At 36.8% G+C, this 14,240-nt stretch overlaps 1 protein-coding gene across 1 annotated transcript in view; it reads right to left on the bottom strand.

Moving 5' to 3' along the window:
* Nucleotides 1-14,240, bottom strand: part of PIK3C2G (phosphatidylinositol-4-phosphate 3-kinase catalytic subunit type 2 gamma) — a 190,586-nt gene that overhangs the window by 68,448 nt on the left and 107,898 nt on the right. The window contains exons 19-24 of the mRNA XM_014256031.2: nucleotides 11,514-11,694; nucleotides 9,857-9,964; nucleotides 7,504-7,596; nucleotides 5,252-5,381; nucleotides 3,092-3,228; nucleotides 104-273 (exon numbers count right to left, since the gene is read on the bottom strand). Coding sequence (XP_014111506.2) covers nucleotides 104-273; nucleotides 3,092-3,228; nucleotides 5,252-5,381; nucleotides 7,504-7,596; nucleotides 9,857-9,964; nucleotides 11,514-11,694 — 819 coding nt within the window. The remainder of the gene's footprint in view (nucleotides 1-103; nucleotides 274-3,091; nucleotides 3,229-5,251; nucleotides 5,382-7,503; nucleotides 7,597-9,856; nucleotides 9,965-11,513; nucleotides 11,695-14,240) is intronic.

Raw genomic sequence — 14,240 nt, 5'->3', positions numbered from 1 at the left:
AGAAAAAAGAGAAAGTGTAATCTTGCTTGTATTTTTTTTTAAGGGAGTTGAAATTTCAGACCACTGCTTTGGAGTTTAACTGTGTGTTATTATAGATACCAACCTTCTTATGCTTCCAAACATCTGTGCATGACCCAAAAATCTTCCAAAATCTATGTGGAACATGTGTCCAGATTTTGTCAGCATTATGTTGTCACTGTGTCGATCACAGACTCCCAGGATGAAGGTAACAACACACCAGCCAGCACAGGAATAAAAGAAATTCCTTATGGCCTAGTGAGTAAAACAAAAGCTCTCACATGAAATATCCAGATATATTTTAATATATTATATATATATATATATATATATATATATATATACACACTATAATTAAATAATTAATATGGAACATTATATTATATATTAATAGATATTAATATATTAATTATATTTTATATATCATCTATCTATATCTATATCTATATCTATATCTATATCAATATCATCTATATATATATCTATATCTATCTCTATCTCTATCTCTATATCTATATCTATATCTATCTATATCTATATCTACATCTACATCTCTATCTCTATCTCTATCTCTATCTCTATCTCTATCTCTATCTCTATCTCTATCTCTATCTCTATCTCTATCTCTATCTATATCTATCTATCTCTATCTCTATCTCTATATCTATATCTATCTATCTATATCTATATCTATATCTATATCTATATCTATATCTATATCTATATCTATATCTATATCTATATCATCTATATCTATATCTATCTATATATATATAAATTTTTTTAAATGTAATTTTACAAATGCTCTGTTTGTTGGTAAAATTAAATTTTACCAGGTTAAAATTTTACCAGGCAGTTTTTGAAAAGAGATTCATGAGACAGGTCTGAGTAGGAATGGTACAGAGATGGCACTCAAACACTTCAAAGTTACAGCACAAGAACAATTTTACGCATGAGGTTTTCCCCTTGTGCTCTGAAGATACCTGGAAGTCTACAGAAAACTTTAAGTTAAAGATGTTTAAGGAAAAAAAAAGCTTCTTGGCAGGAAGGCATTTTCTGTTCAGTGTTCTGCAGGTAAATTGCAAAAACAACTGTAAGGGAATTATTTGGAACTGCACAGATTTAACCATTTGCTTTGTAAAAAGGATTTTGGCTGTTTTACATCCACTGCATTGTTCTATACCTATGTGGATTTTATTTTTTTTTCCTTAAATCCAGAACTCAGCCCATGTCCCATGAATTTAAATTGCAATGTATACAGTGTAATAAGTAATAAAAATAAATAAAATATAAAATAAATATAAATATTTATATATGAAATATAAACTATATAATATGAAGATATAATATAAAATATAAACATATAAACATATAATAAAATTATATATATTAATATATATAAGATATATAAATATAAAAACATATTTTATATATAAAATATTTAAACTATAAAAATATAAAAATCTATAAAATATATAAAAATCTATAAAATTTAAAAAATATAAAAAATAAAAATATAAAAAATATAAAAATATATAAAAAATATAAAAAAAATATAAAAATAAACCCCAAACCATCCTAATCTGGATCTTAATTTTTTTGGAGAAAAAACTACATTGTCCAAGGCAAATGATTATTTAGGCTTTCAGGAATTCCCTGTAAATGCAAAGTGCCACCTGCAATGACAAGACTTAGGCCACAGCTCAAGAGTTGGCTGAATTTTATGTCTAACTGTGCTACTTACTCACTTTGATGACCTTGGATAAAACACTTAAGCTTTCTGTGATTTTGTTCACCCAACTGTAAAATGAGGATATTAAAGCTTGCTCTGCACCAGTTTTCTGAGCACCTTAAATCTGGTACTGTATGAGTAAAAAATTATGGAGGAGTAAAAAAAGATGAAGGTTCATTCACAAGCAAGCACAAAGGGAATGCACTGTAGTAATTTTATGCATACCCTATGTAATCAGATCTGACTGCATTTTATATACTTAAAAAATTGGAAGAAATTGGGTATGAATTGGTTTTAGCATATTCCACATTAATGGTATTCTTTACAAACAGCAGCAGCAGAAAGAAATCAAGTTTTCAATCAATAACTAGCAGCACCTTACTTTTGAATTGAAATGTTGTCTGCACTTCTACCATAAAGCTGTAAACAGACTAACTTGTAAAAAAATTCTACATAGATTGTTCCTGTTTAATAGAATCAAATGATATATGAGGAATTCAAGTGTTCATAGACAAAATGTGGATAAGAAAATGACTATGGAATAATTACAAAATTACTAAATTTTACCAAGCATATGTATAATACACATCTACTAACAAACTCCTATAAAAGCATTTTATTCTCAGAGTGCTAAATACTCAAAGCACTCCTTTAAATTTAAAATTTTGGCCACTAATTTATTGTTTGCACAGGAAAAGGATTATAAAAATTGTCCCAGAAAAAAAAAAAAAATAAATTCAGGGGCTCACCCTATAAGGAATTAATAGAAGGATTTCCTTTGCTCCTATAGATAAAATTTCCAATTGTTTGGCTCGTGCAGAACAAGTAGTCTCATAAAATCAGATGTTTTACATGGGGTCCCATGAGAACACATGATATGAAAAGCATGATCTTCTGTATTTAGTATTTTGACTTTGATTGGGTGGTTTTGATAAAACAGTTCTCTGAAACTCTAGATATTGGCATAGTCATTCCTAAATACAGGAAATCTGCCAACACTTTATGTGGTTCATATAAAATAAAGAATTTAAAGACCTGACCTAAAAACTAATTTTTTCCTGAGTTCAAGACGATTTCTATTTCAATTTCTCTTCCCTTTCTACTAAATTTCAAAACATTTCCATGACACATTTTTATAGAAAATGTAATACCACACACCTGATAAACAACAATATTTCCTTAGACTGAGAGTGGAATTTAAGTGGATTCCCTGGTTTCTCTGCATGAAACTCGTCTCGTGTCTGAGCCACTCATTTTTGCTGCCTACTGTAATTTGGTTCTTTTTTTATTTTCCCCATGGCATAGCATGAAAATGTGCAATAAGCTTCATTATGATGTTACCTCTTGGTAACTTGATTCCAGAGGATGGTGATGGTGAAACCATTTCTTAATTGTGTTTTCTTTCAGTGGTCCTATCAGGCCAGACTCCCTGTGGATCTTCGCTAGCGTGGTAGCATCTGGCACCATCTGTACCAGTCCTAATCAGATGGAAAAGAGTTTGCATGAAAAATCCTCAACTTTAAAAACATAGGAAGACAATCAATGCATATTGCCTGTTGTTTGATCATTCCATGCAGGGAAAAAAAAACCAACCCTAAAAGCACAGTTTAAAGCTTAAAAATAATGAATGCAGCAGAAAATATGGATCGGTATTGTTTTACTCTGGCTCTTTGGAAATTAGAAATAAAGGGCACTGAATGGAAGGGGGCAGTTCTGTGGAAAAATAGAAGGAAAGAATAAAAGAAGGAAAAAATAAAATCACCAATAAAAATATAACTTAAGTATATAAAGTATATTAGGTAATAAAGTATAACTGCCTCCAAGTACCAAAAAAGTGAACAGTTTAGAGCGCTTCAAAGTGTGTGCACAAAACAGAGTATGTACAAAACTAAAAAAAAAAAATTAAAAAGTAGGATCAGAGATTTAATAATAGACATAAAGTTTTTTTGTATGTATTTGTTGTCTAGAAAGGTGCAGGAATTCTTCTGGAGGATGTGATGCTGGTCACAGCTTGGAGAAAGGGTACTGGGTAGTGCAGAAATTAGCCTGACCCAGTTTGTCACACACTGGGACTCTGAAGTGCAGAGAGGAGCCAAGAATTCTGCAAAGCTTCACTTGAATCCTCTGTCTTTACTGCATGAACTTAATTCCTTTTTTTTTGGTCCTGAGAGCTGGCTTTCCAACCCTCTGTGCCTGTCCCCATGTGTGGTCCCCTGGCATGTCATCCTGCTAGTCTGCATTACAGGGAGGACTTTTCCTAAGAATTTTACTTGGTGACAGGCTCCTCTACTTCACCGTGCCTGGAAAGTGGAATTCTAGCAATGCTTAATTCCGTTTTCACTGGATTTCAGTGGAAAGAGATTTGTGTGTTTGCATTTCCCATTCCCCTTGTGTGGGAATGGTGGCCATGGAGTAAGTCATTAGCCTAGGGCTTGGGAAACCTCTGTACCCAAACCTCCCTAAACATGTGTCCTGCGTGACCACAGGCATGCCTTTAGCCTTAATTATTAACCGTAAATCAATTATCTTAACACTGATGTAAACTCATAAGGAAAGACATGTGGAAAACTGTGAGACAGGGGTTTTTGCTGCTGTGATGCTTGCAGGAAGAGACTGTCAGGGAGAGAATATTATTTGCAGATGATCCCTGTATCTCTCTTGGCAAACATCAAATTAAGTGTTAGTATATGGAAGAGTCTATATATAATGTCATGTCCAGAAATAGTATTCTTGTATTAGCTGCCTTTGAAGCAGAAGCTTTCAAGCTTCTTGACTCCCATCCCTACAAAAAAGAGTTTTTTCCAGGTCACCACAACCACATGCCTTGTGTCTGAACCCATCTATACTTTTCTCTTATTTCCTTTAGATCATTCCTCCTCTCTCATGTTCACTTTGTGGCTCAGAAGGCAATTACTTTCTTTTGATTTTTCTATTTTAATAACTTTTGTACAGCAGGTAATCTGGATACATCAGCCTTTTATTTGAGCTAGGATTACTTCCAGTGGAAGATTTGGTCAGGGAAATATAGCCAGCTTACTGCTGTCAGCAGTTTTCTACAGCAAGCAATTGGCATCCCTGCTACAGCTCTGCTATAACAACCATAAAAGAGAGAAATAGAGCTTTCAGATGAGTCAGGCCTGCCCTAAGCAACATAAATCACAAGAATAATATTTCAAAATCAACAGCACAAAGCTGCCATCACTTGTCTGCAGGTACTTTCTGTAGCCACATGCATCTAGGCTCATTTAAGCGTCTGTGTAGGACTACACTGGATTAAAACTTCACTAGCTAGGGCCAATTTTCTCCAAAGCCCTCTTTTTGATATGTGAATTTAAGAATGTTTTGCAAGATGACAGTGTTGAGGCTTTTGGAAAATTCTAGCCTAAGTAGCAACAAAATCCAATGAGTTCTAGAGAGACAGAATAAATAAATTTTATACACCACTGTTTACATGAAATATGAATAATGTAGTACAGGCTTCTTTTACAATTTAAGACTGACCTTGTCCTTTCCCTGTAGATAAACACCTATAAATGATCATTTGCATATCCAGTCCCTCTTGGAGCCAAATCCTGTCCATCACTCGAATAATTTGCAGAACCAACATATCTTGACGTAGATCATCACCTATCTGTGAAAATTGCACGTGAAATTCAGTTTTCTCCTTCAATAACAGACAGAAATAATGTCCTATTTAACAGGGACTTTTTTTGCCCACCAAAGCAGCTACATTCACTACAGTAACTCTGTCTTGTTTTCCTTCAAAGTTCCTACTTACCTTTCTGTGTCAGGAGAGGACAGAGTAGATGGCACACACAGACAGGAACAGTTTTGACAGCCACTGAGATGGTAAGAAAGGACCCCTGCTTAACTGTGACCTTTCTGCTTATTATTCCTATGTAACTATCAGGGTTTGAAAATTTAATCCAGAGGTAGGATCCTAATTTAGTTACATTTTCAAGTCTACTTAATGCTAGATCCCTTTGCACAAATGACAGCGTTTGTCTAACATCAAGCCTCACAACTTGGTGTTTGCAAGGGAATTTTATTACAAATTTACATTTTATTCATAACATGATTCATATTCAGTTCCAAGCAGTGATGCAGTGATGACCCCTCTCCCCATGGAGTTAGTCAAACAATAATCTCAATGAAATGGGGCCTTAATTGTATCCACAAGAATTAATGAAGAGATTATTTTCAACCATGGCTGAGCAAATGGCCTGTGAAAACAACAGCCTTGATTTTTTGTTTCTCCCCCTATCCCACTCCACGTAAAATACATAATTTTTACTGGTATTTTAAGTGTTTTATTCTTTCATTACATTCTTTTTACACAACCATTCCAATCTACAGACATTTACTGCCAGCAAATAAGTACTTGGGGCAACATAAACTCATCTTAAAAAGACAAAAACATCTGAATCTATTCTTCTCTCATTGAAAGGTAATCTTGACTCCAATTAATTCTTCTTAGCACCTAAAAATGCAAAAAAAATCTTATTCTCTCCACTTGTACAGCAGAAAGACAATTTGCCCTTACCATTTATTGTGCTTATCGTTTATGTATGAGTTATCTGTCACGAATAATCAGTGGAACTACTGGGCAAGTAAAAGATATTTTAGCACAATGTTTTGCTGACAGGAGAAGGTGACAGCAGCTATAATACTTCCACAGCAACTGGACAATGAGTTGGCTGCTCAGCATTACTAGGCAGGAAAGAATAGTTTGAGTAGAACCAATGCAATTATTTAAAAGCCTCATGAGCCGGTGATTGCTCAGGTAGGTAGGGACCTGCTACTTAATATTGATTCTCAGATGAAACAGCATATGAGCCAGGTTTCTAAATGTTCAGAAAAAGATTAAAATTGCTAATTTCTCCCCTTAGCAGGCATGGAAAGTGTACTTCTATTCCTGAGAATCACAGCTGCTCTAAAGGGCAAGTTAATTTAAGGCAGCATAGAATCTATTTCTTTTTCATTTATTTATATCAATTTTTTAGATTTCTCATTTGGAAAATGATTCTGCAAAATACCTAAGAATAATACCACTGGCCACCAACCATTTTGTATCCATCAGCCATTTTATGAACTTGTGTTCTTCTTTAAAACCAATATCCCCTTTTAGGGAAGACTTTAGCTCTTTTGGAAGAGAACTAACTTTAGAATGCACGTATTGTCTTTTGTGGATGGACTGTTCTGAACTCTGAAGCTTTTCTAGGTGACAACTGCAAAATAAAGCAGTTTTTTCTGAGCCAGTTTCTCCAAGTGACTCAAAGGAGACAGAGCTCATCTGCTGTTCTCTCCACCTTCATCTTCCTCAGCCCACTCACCAGCGCTGGCTGATAGGGGCAGAATTAGGTTTGTGTGCAAATGGAGCCTTGAACACTCCGGTATTTTGATTTTTTAGAGACATATGGACATGGCTGAGGGTTCAATCATTCTGAGCTATCTCTTTTCTGAGACTTGTCCTCTGACTTTGATGTCTTTAATAAGCTTGGTTTAAAATATGAAATTTATATTCCAGTCTGGTTGTCTTCACTAAGGAAAAAGTCCTGCCATAATTTGTTTGATTCTCTTAGTGTATTGCCTCAATATATTTCATTAAAAGATCTAGTGTCAAAAATAATAGGAATAAACAAGCAGCAGAGCTAAATCAACTAGTCTCTGGCTCAATTTAAAGCATAAATTAGGTGAATTTTAACTGATCATTTTCCATACCAAAAGACCTGAGGATTAGAGGAAGAACATACCTTAAAAATAACATTGATGTTCCCACTTGGAGCATTCGCATTGATGAAGGAGATTTTTAAGGGAAAGGCATTGGATGTAAAATAAGAACATGACTGCAGGGGAAAGAGAGATGAGACAGAAGAACAACAGTGTCACATATACAAAACACCAGGCCAATACAATACCTCTGAAAAAGATTCCAGCTCTAAACACTGCTCAGTAGCAGTGGCAGCAAAAATAAATAATTCTTGGTGTTATTGACTGTTTCTTTGGGTCTGAAAAACAAGAAATTCTTTTCTCCAGACAGCCTGCTTCACTTAAATATCAGACCATATGAACAGATAATATTTTATGTACTAATTGTTTTTTTCATTTTCACCCAGGCCTATCAACAATAAGCTTTGCCTGGAACTGGGTAGATGAATTATATAAGACTGGTTTAATGAGTCTTAAAGTATTGAAAAACCTTTGGTCCCATTGTTTTCTGAAGTAAACCCAGCTCTGCCCAATCAGACATGGAAGCAAAGAACCTGCCAGTTTCTTTGATGACCTCACTCTGGCTGAGCACACAGGACATTTTGAAAATCATGCTCTATTTTTTGTGGAATTTATCTTAATTAAGCACAAACTCCGACTTTCATGCTCTACAGCTCCTTCCACCTGAAGATCTCAAAGGGCTTCAAAAAGCATTAATGAGCCAAGCACGGCAAATCCTACGAGAGTTTAGGGTGGAATTATTACCCTCATTAAAAACATGAGAGGAGGGGTGGTGGGGAAACCCCTCAAAACCAGCTAAAGACAATGGTAAATTAATGGCCTGGCTTCTGGAAATAATGAGCACCCCACAAGAGCTGCTGCTCTCCTTACAGGCTGCAGTGTGAGGGAGCCTAATTTGAGCTCCAGCAGACACAGCTGTCTGCTGCTTTTCATCTGAACATCCCAAAGCATGGCTCCAGCATGCAAATATTGCCTCAGCCACCCCAGACCTCTGTGATGGGCCAGGGCCAGCATGCAAATATTGCCTCAGCCACCCCAGACCTCTGTGATGGGCCAGGGCCATTATCAGCGATGAGATCCCGACCCCCCGCGGAATTTTGCCGATTTGAAATGTCTCGGTGAGTGCTTGAAAGGTTCCTGTGAGATAATGTGACTCTGATAGAGCTGGGAGAGGGGCTTGCTACTGGTAAAATCAATAGATGACACCAAAATGAATTAAATTTAAGTAATTATAGGCACTTAAAAGTTCTAATTTGCATGATTATACTGACGTACAGTCCAATCAAGAAGCTACATGTATTTATAGAAAGACAATGGCCTATAATGATATAAGAAAAATGAAAAAAAAACCCAAAAAAACTCTTCAGATATTATATTTAAACATTTTTCTATCTGTCCAGCCAAGCTGGTGCAGTATAAATAGCATGACTTTATGGTGAGATATCTTTCCATTAGTCATTATTTCCAAAAGCTTGAAAGCAGGGAGAAGCAGCAGGCTTCAAATCCTTCTGACTTGTCTCACACACAATTCTCCCAAGACTCTGGGGTGCTGGAAGACCTCAGTTCTCAGCCAGATCAAGGCTGAATAGCAATTACTTGGAGAAACACAGGTCAGAGGCAATTGAAGGGATCAGCACCCCTTAGAATCAGGTCTACTATGGATAATGAGCCAGAGAACAAAAGTAGAGCACAAATTGCTGTAATTAAGCAGTTATAACTGGTAATATATATGGCTGCTCAGGTTTGTTTTTTCCTTTGTGCTGGGTACATTTTCCTTCTCCAGAGATGAATCAGCTTACTCCTGGCTTAGTTTATGAAAATATTTTTGAACAATGAATAAGTGAATCTTAGTACTGCAAAGTCAAGTAACACTGAAGAGCATTGCTGTTTCCTTTATCCTTAAGTCATTTTTAATAGGGTCCTAGATATAGATAAGCTAGTGTGAATATTTAATATTTTAGCAATTCTCAGTCAGCTCAGCAAACAGACAGCTGGCTCCAGACTTTTTGCTGCCCCCATACTTGACATGGGAGAGTTTTGGATGGGAAAACACATGTCACCAAGGGCTACCTGGTGGGAACTGGTGGAATTCCAGGTGTCCTTGCCAATCCCAACACCAGGGCAGGGCAGCTGGGCTGGGAATGGGCTGCTCAGAGTTGAGATCTCTGGCTGGTGTGACACATGAAGCCCCCACCCATCCTGTCACCTCTGCCTCAAGCAAAGGGCCCTGGTTTGAAGGAGATTAGGCTGGATCTAAACTGACCAGATGATTTATGCTTGATGTCACTACCATCATTTCCCCTTCAATGCAGGCATTCTCTCCTTCTCCCCTTGATGCTAAAAACAAAAATTGACAATTTAATTGATCACACTTACATCTGCCTCTATGCCTTGGACAACAAGCGCCGGGTTCAGGGGGAGCCGGCAGACTTTCACCTCCTGGAAGAACTGCTGGAGTCTGCTGAGCTCCACATTTAACACCTCCTGCAGCACGTGAACCATTATGGCAGCATGAAAGAACACAAAAGAAGTTGGTTTTTAATTTGTTATTTTATTTTTTGACTGCCTTCCTGTACTTTAAACAAGCAATGCAATTTCCAGAGCCGGCAGCATCCTTGTGACCTTGTAACAGCCAATGAAACTATACTGGGGTATTAAAAATAAGAACTGTAATTTTACTCCATGCTGATGCTTTTCCTGCCCAGATGTGCTACCAGCTCATAGGTTCAGATGGAAATGGTCTGTTTCCAAAGGAGTGACAGGACAAGGGAGAATGGCTTCAAATTGAAGGAGGGTGGGTTTAGATTGGATGTCAGAAAAAATCTCTGCCTGTGAAACCAGGCTGGATGGGGCAGCCTGGTCTGGTGGAAGGCTTCCCTGCCCATGGCAGAGGGTTGGAACTGGATGTTTTTAAAGATCCCTTCCAACCCAAACCATTCTGTGATTCTATGATTCAATACTCTTCATTAGGGGTTGATTAGCCTCGTATTACTCTGCTGTATCTCATGGGGTTTTTTGTCTTCCCTAAGATCTTCCCAACTTATTGCTTGTTGTCTCAACAGTGTGATCTCCCTTGCCTGGTTTGGGAGCTTCTCAGTATCACAGTAACTGCAGCCTTGAGATTAATCTCTAAAATCTGAATTATGCATCAGTGATGTATAATGTATTACTACTATTTCTTTTCCTTTGCATGGATTTTCCTTTTGCAAATATTTTTGTCTTTTCACTTCCATGTTTGCTTTGCTGCTCTCAGTAGCAGCACTGAGAGTTTTCTGAGAAACCCTTTGAAAATCTTTGAATCCTTAACAAGGCAGAAAGATTCATGATATCCATGATAACCAGCAGTAGACAGTATAATTTTATTTGGTTTTCCACTCTGCCTTGCTGAGATTTCAACAAGAAGCAGTTTTACACACCAGGTAAGTAACAGCAGCTGTCCTGCAAAATTAACAGTTCTGAACTGGAAATGTACCTGTGCAATATAAAAGCTGCACCCACTGGAGAAGACAACTGCAAGTTTCTACTGCCAGGGAGGCATCTCTGCAGATACATGTTCAGTGTTCATTGCTGAGAGCTATATTTGAGATATTAACTACATTCCACTCTGGTTATCTTTGCTAAGAAATCAGGATATGTCCAGCCTGCCAAGAACAACTCTTAGTAAAGCTTTCAAGAAAGACTGCAGCTCTACAGGAGTCAAATATTTTGGGATGAGGTGCTGAATGTGAGCATTCTTCTCAGTGAAATGATAATCAGCCTTGTTGCCATTGTTTCTGGCCACCTCTGAGACCATTTGAGAAACCAGCAATGAAGGAATTTAAATGGCTCAAAAGATCTGCAGACCTCAAGAGTAATAGTGATGAGAGTTAATTAAATATCTACCTGTTACCTGTTTTCAGAGCAGAAAAATATTTACAAAGTTTAGTTAAATCTTCAGTCTATTTATGTAAAGGGTATTAAAGAGAAGAGGTGTTAGAAAAGATAAAATTCCCTACAGAAACTTAGATGGAAGGGGAAATAGTTTTTAACAAACCTTTCTTTTTGGGTCACTGGCAGCTTTCACTTTTGTGGCAATGTCTTCCAGAATTCTGATGAGTTTTTCTTCCTTAGAAAACTCATTGTTCAGGGTTTGTCCAGCACAGAATTGGAGAGCAGCCAGGAGTTTCTTATACCACATTTTGAAATGAACTTCATTCTGTGCATTCTTCAGCAGCCTGAAGGAAGGAGAGGAAAAAAAATATCTGTATGTCTAAAAATGAATTTTGTTATATATCAGTTCTAGCAGGAACAATAAACTCCAGACTAATCTACATTTGGTCACTTTGGGCAGCAGAAAATGAAAAAAAATCATATTGCTTGTAGGCAATGAGACTCAAGTCCCATTTGATAACTAATGAGATTCCAAATGTGTTGAATAAACAGAAAACTGTCATTTCTTATTGTCATACATAGTGCAATGCTTGTATTGCTTCTTATTTCTGCAAGAAAAGTTAACAAAATGAAACAAGTTGCATTTTGAAGTCCAGTGTTAAATATACATCCCTAAATATTGTTTTTCTCCTGCCAGTTTATTTATACAAGCAAGCACATCTTTCAGCTAGGAATTGCATTTAAAGACTGTTTTAGTCTCAGATGTACCATCAATTCTAGAGACTTTTACTATTTTAATCTAAGAAGATATTTCTGAAATTGGCTATACTGCTAAAAAAGAGTGAAATGAGCCCATTTTATTTTTTTCTTTACTGTTAAGTGCTGGTCTAAAACAAATCTCATCTTTTAGTTCTTCTGAAGCCTGCAAAAGCTTTGGAACTGGAGTTACTGCCAACATAAAAGTCAGAAATAAAACCAAACCCATATTCTTTTTAATAATAATCATCGTTCAATCTTCTCTAATTACGAATTTATTTAGGTCAGGAAGGATGGGGAGTTTAGAGGGTTTTTTTAGCTAATCAAATTGATCATTGGGAAATTTTTTCCTTATGCTGGCCAGAGGTTTTGTACACTGTTTGATTTATTAAGTGTAGATGGAATCACCAGCTCTGTGCTGTTGTTAACATCCTGCCCATCCCCTGGGATTTCCCTCTGATGGTGAACTGCTCTTTGCTTTTGTGTGAACTCTTCCCCCTCACAGCTTCATCCTTAAGAACATCTCAAACCTTAAATTCCTTATAAATGTCTGAATCTTAAGGCAGCTTCCCTGACCTAAAAAATAATGCTACTTTTCACAGGACAGAAATCAGAGAAACTCCTGACTTTCAAGGCACATCACATGAATGAATATGTCACATATGAATATGTCACATAGCAAAAAAACAAGAACAAGAAATTATTTGATGCACTGATATTTAAGGGTGAGAAACTATAATTCCTATAGACACTTCAACTCCTCCAAATGATATATAAGGCATTACAGTACTGCTACTGCAGCACATGCCTCTTTTGGTGATGAAGGATCTTTTATGAAACAATGATTTTTCCAGGTCCTCTTTTCCTGTAAAATTCAAGGCATTACAATATCACCTACTGGTTTCTCAAAAGCCTTTCCAGTTATACAAAACCTCTGAACATCTGAGGATTTGAAAATCCTTAAAGAATGAGTGGTGTTTCTATCAGAAATGCCTAGACATGAAAGGGAAGCGATATGAGAAGTTTATCATCAACACTCTCTGGAGAAGTCTGAAATTACTTTTTTTTTTTCCCCCTGTAGACTAGCAAAAACAAATAATTACTTTTTGGATCCAAAGGAAATACAAGTTGTCATTGCAATGCCTGGTGGAAGGCAAACCTCAGCACACAGAGGCTGCTGTTCTTACCCTGAACCTTTCACAAACTGCGGAAGGCTGAGAGCACATGCACACATGGCAGTGGATAAACATATTCTTTCATATTTCAATCAAAGTCCAAGATTCCATAGGATGGGATTAATCTGCTTAAATGTCAATAGCTCATGCCATTTTAGATATCCTAGGAAATCCACTTCCTCCAGCTGCTGCCTTGGAAGTGCATGGGTCCACTAGAGGCAACATCTCATGTGTGCCACTCCCATGCAGATGTCTCCGATTCCCTGTGCTGTATATGTTCCCTGTGTTTAGGGCACTGCATCACACTCTGCAGCAGCCTTTTAGCTCAGCTGTAGGCAAAAAAAGACCATTTAAAATAAAAACATAGTCCACTTCAACAGCAAGTCAGGAAGAAGAAGCTTGGTGATTATTTTTTAAATAAAAGCATCACTGGTACAATCCAAATCGTCATGTGGGCAGGAATTATAGTCTATCAAAGCAAAGCCCAGCCCAACCTCAGTCCACACAAAGAGTGCATTTTGCTTGGCACTCAGTCAGATTGAACTTTTCCACTTCTCTCCTGCAAACACAAACACACCTAAACTCTCACTGTGATATCTGTTTTGAGCTGGACATCTAAAGCTGGTGCACAGCCTTGTCTGCACTAAGGCTTGCATGGGAATCAGCTCCTGACTATCTAAATCATATTCATTCACCTACTCCATTTTTAGTAGTGCATATTTAGGAAATCCATAAAGGCTGCCTCTTCATGTTTGAGATGGCCCTTTAATCCTCTCAGATATAGAGAACATTAAACCAGCTTTTATTTCCCTAAAATGAAAGGCTTAGGATTTCACATCCAGGGAGCAAAATAGCAAAACCAAAATGGTTTACTATTTTAAGCAGAGCTACTCCCTGCATAACACAGATCAACACAGAAGATCGATTTTTTGATTATTCTTGTGGCTGATTATTTACAG

This window comes from Pseudopodoces humilis, chromosome 5 (genome assembly GCF_049639895.1).
Source record: "Pseudopodoces humilis isolate 2021_Gansu_Grassland_sample_001 chromosome 5, ASM4963989v1, whole genome shotgun sequence".
Lineage (NCBI taxonomy): Eukaryota > Metazoa > Chordata > Aves > Passeriformes > Paridae > Pseudopodoces > Pseudopodoces humilis.
The sequence above is the reverse complement of the archived record's forward strand: the minus strand, read 5'-3'. Positions and strand labels throughout refer to the sequence as shown.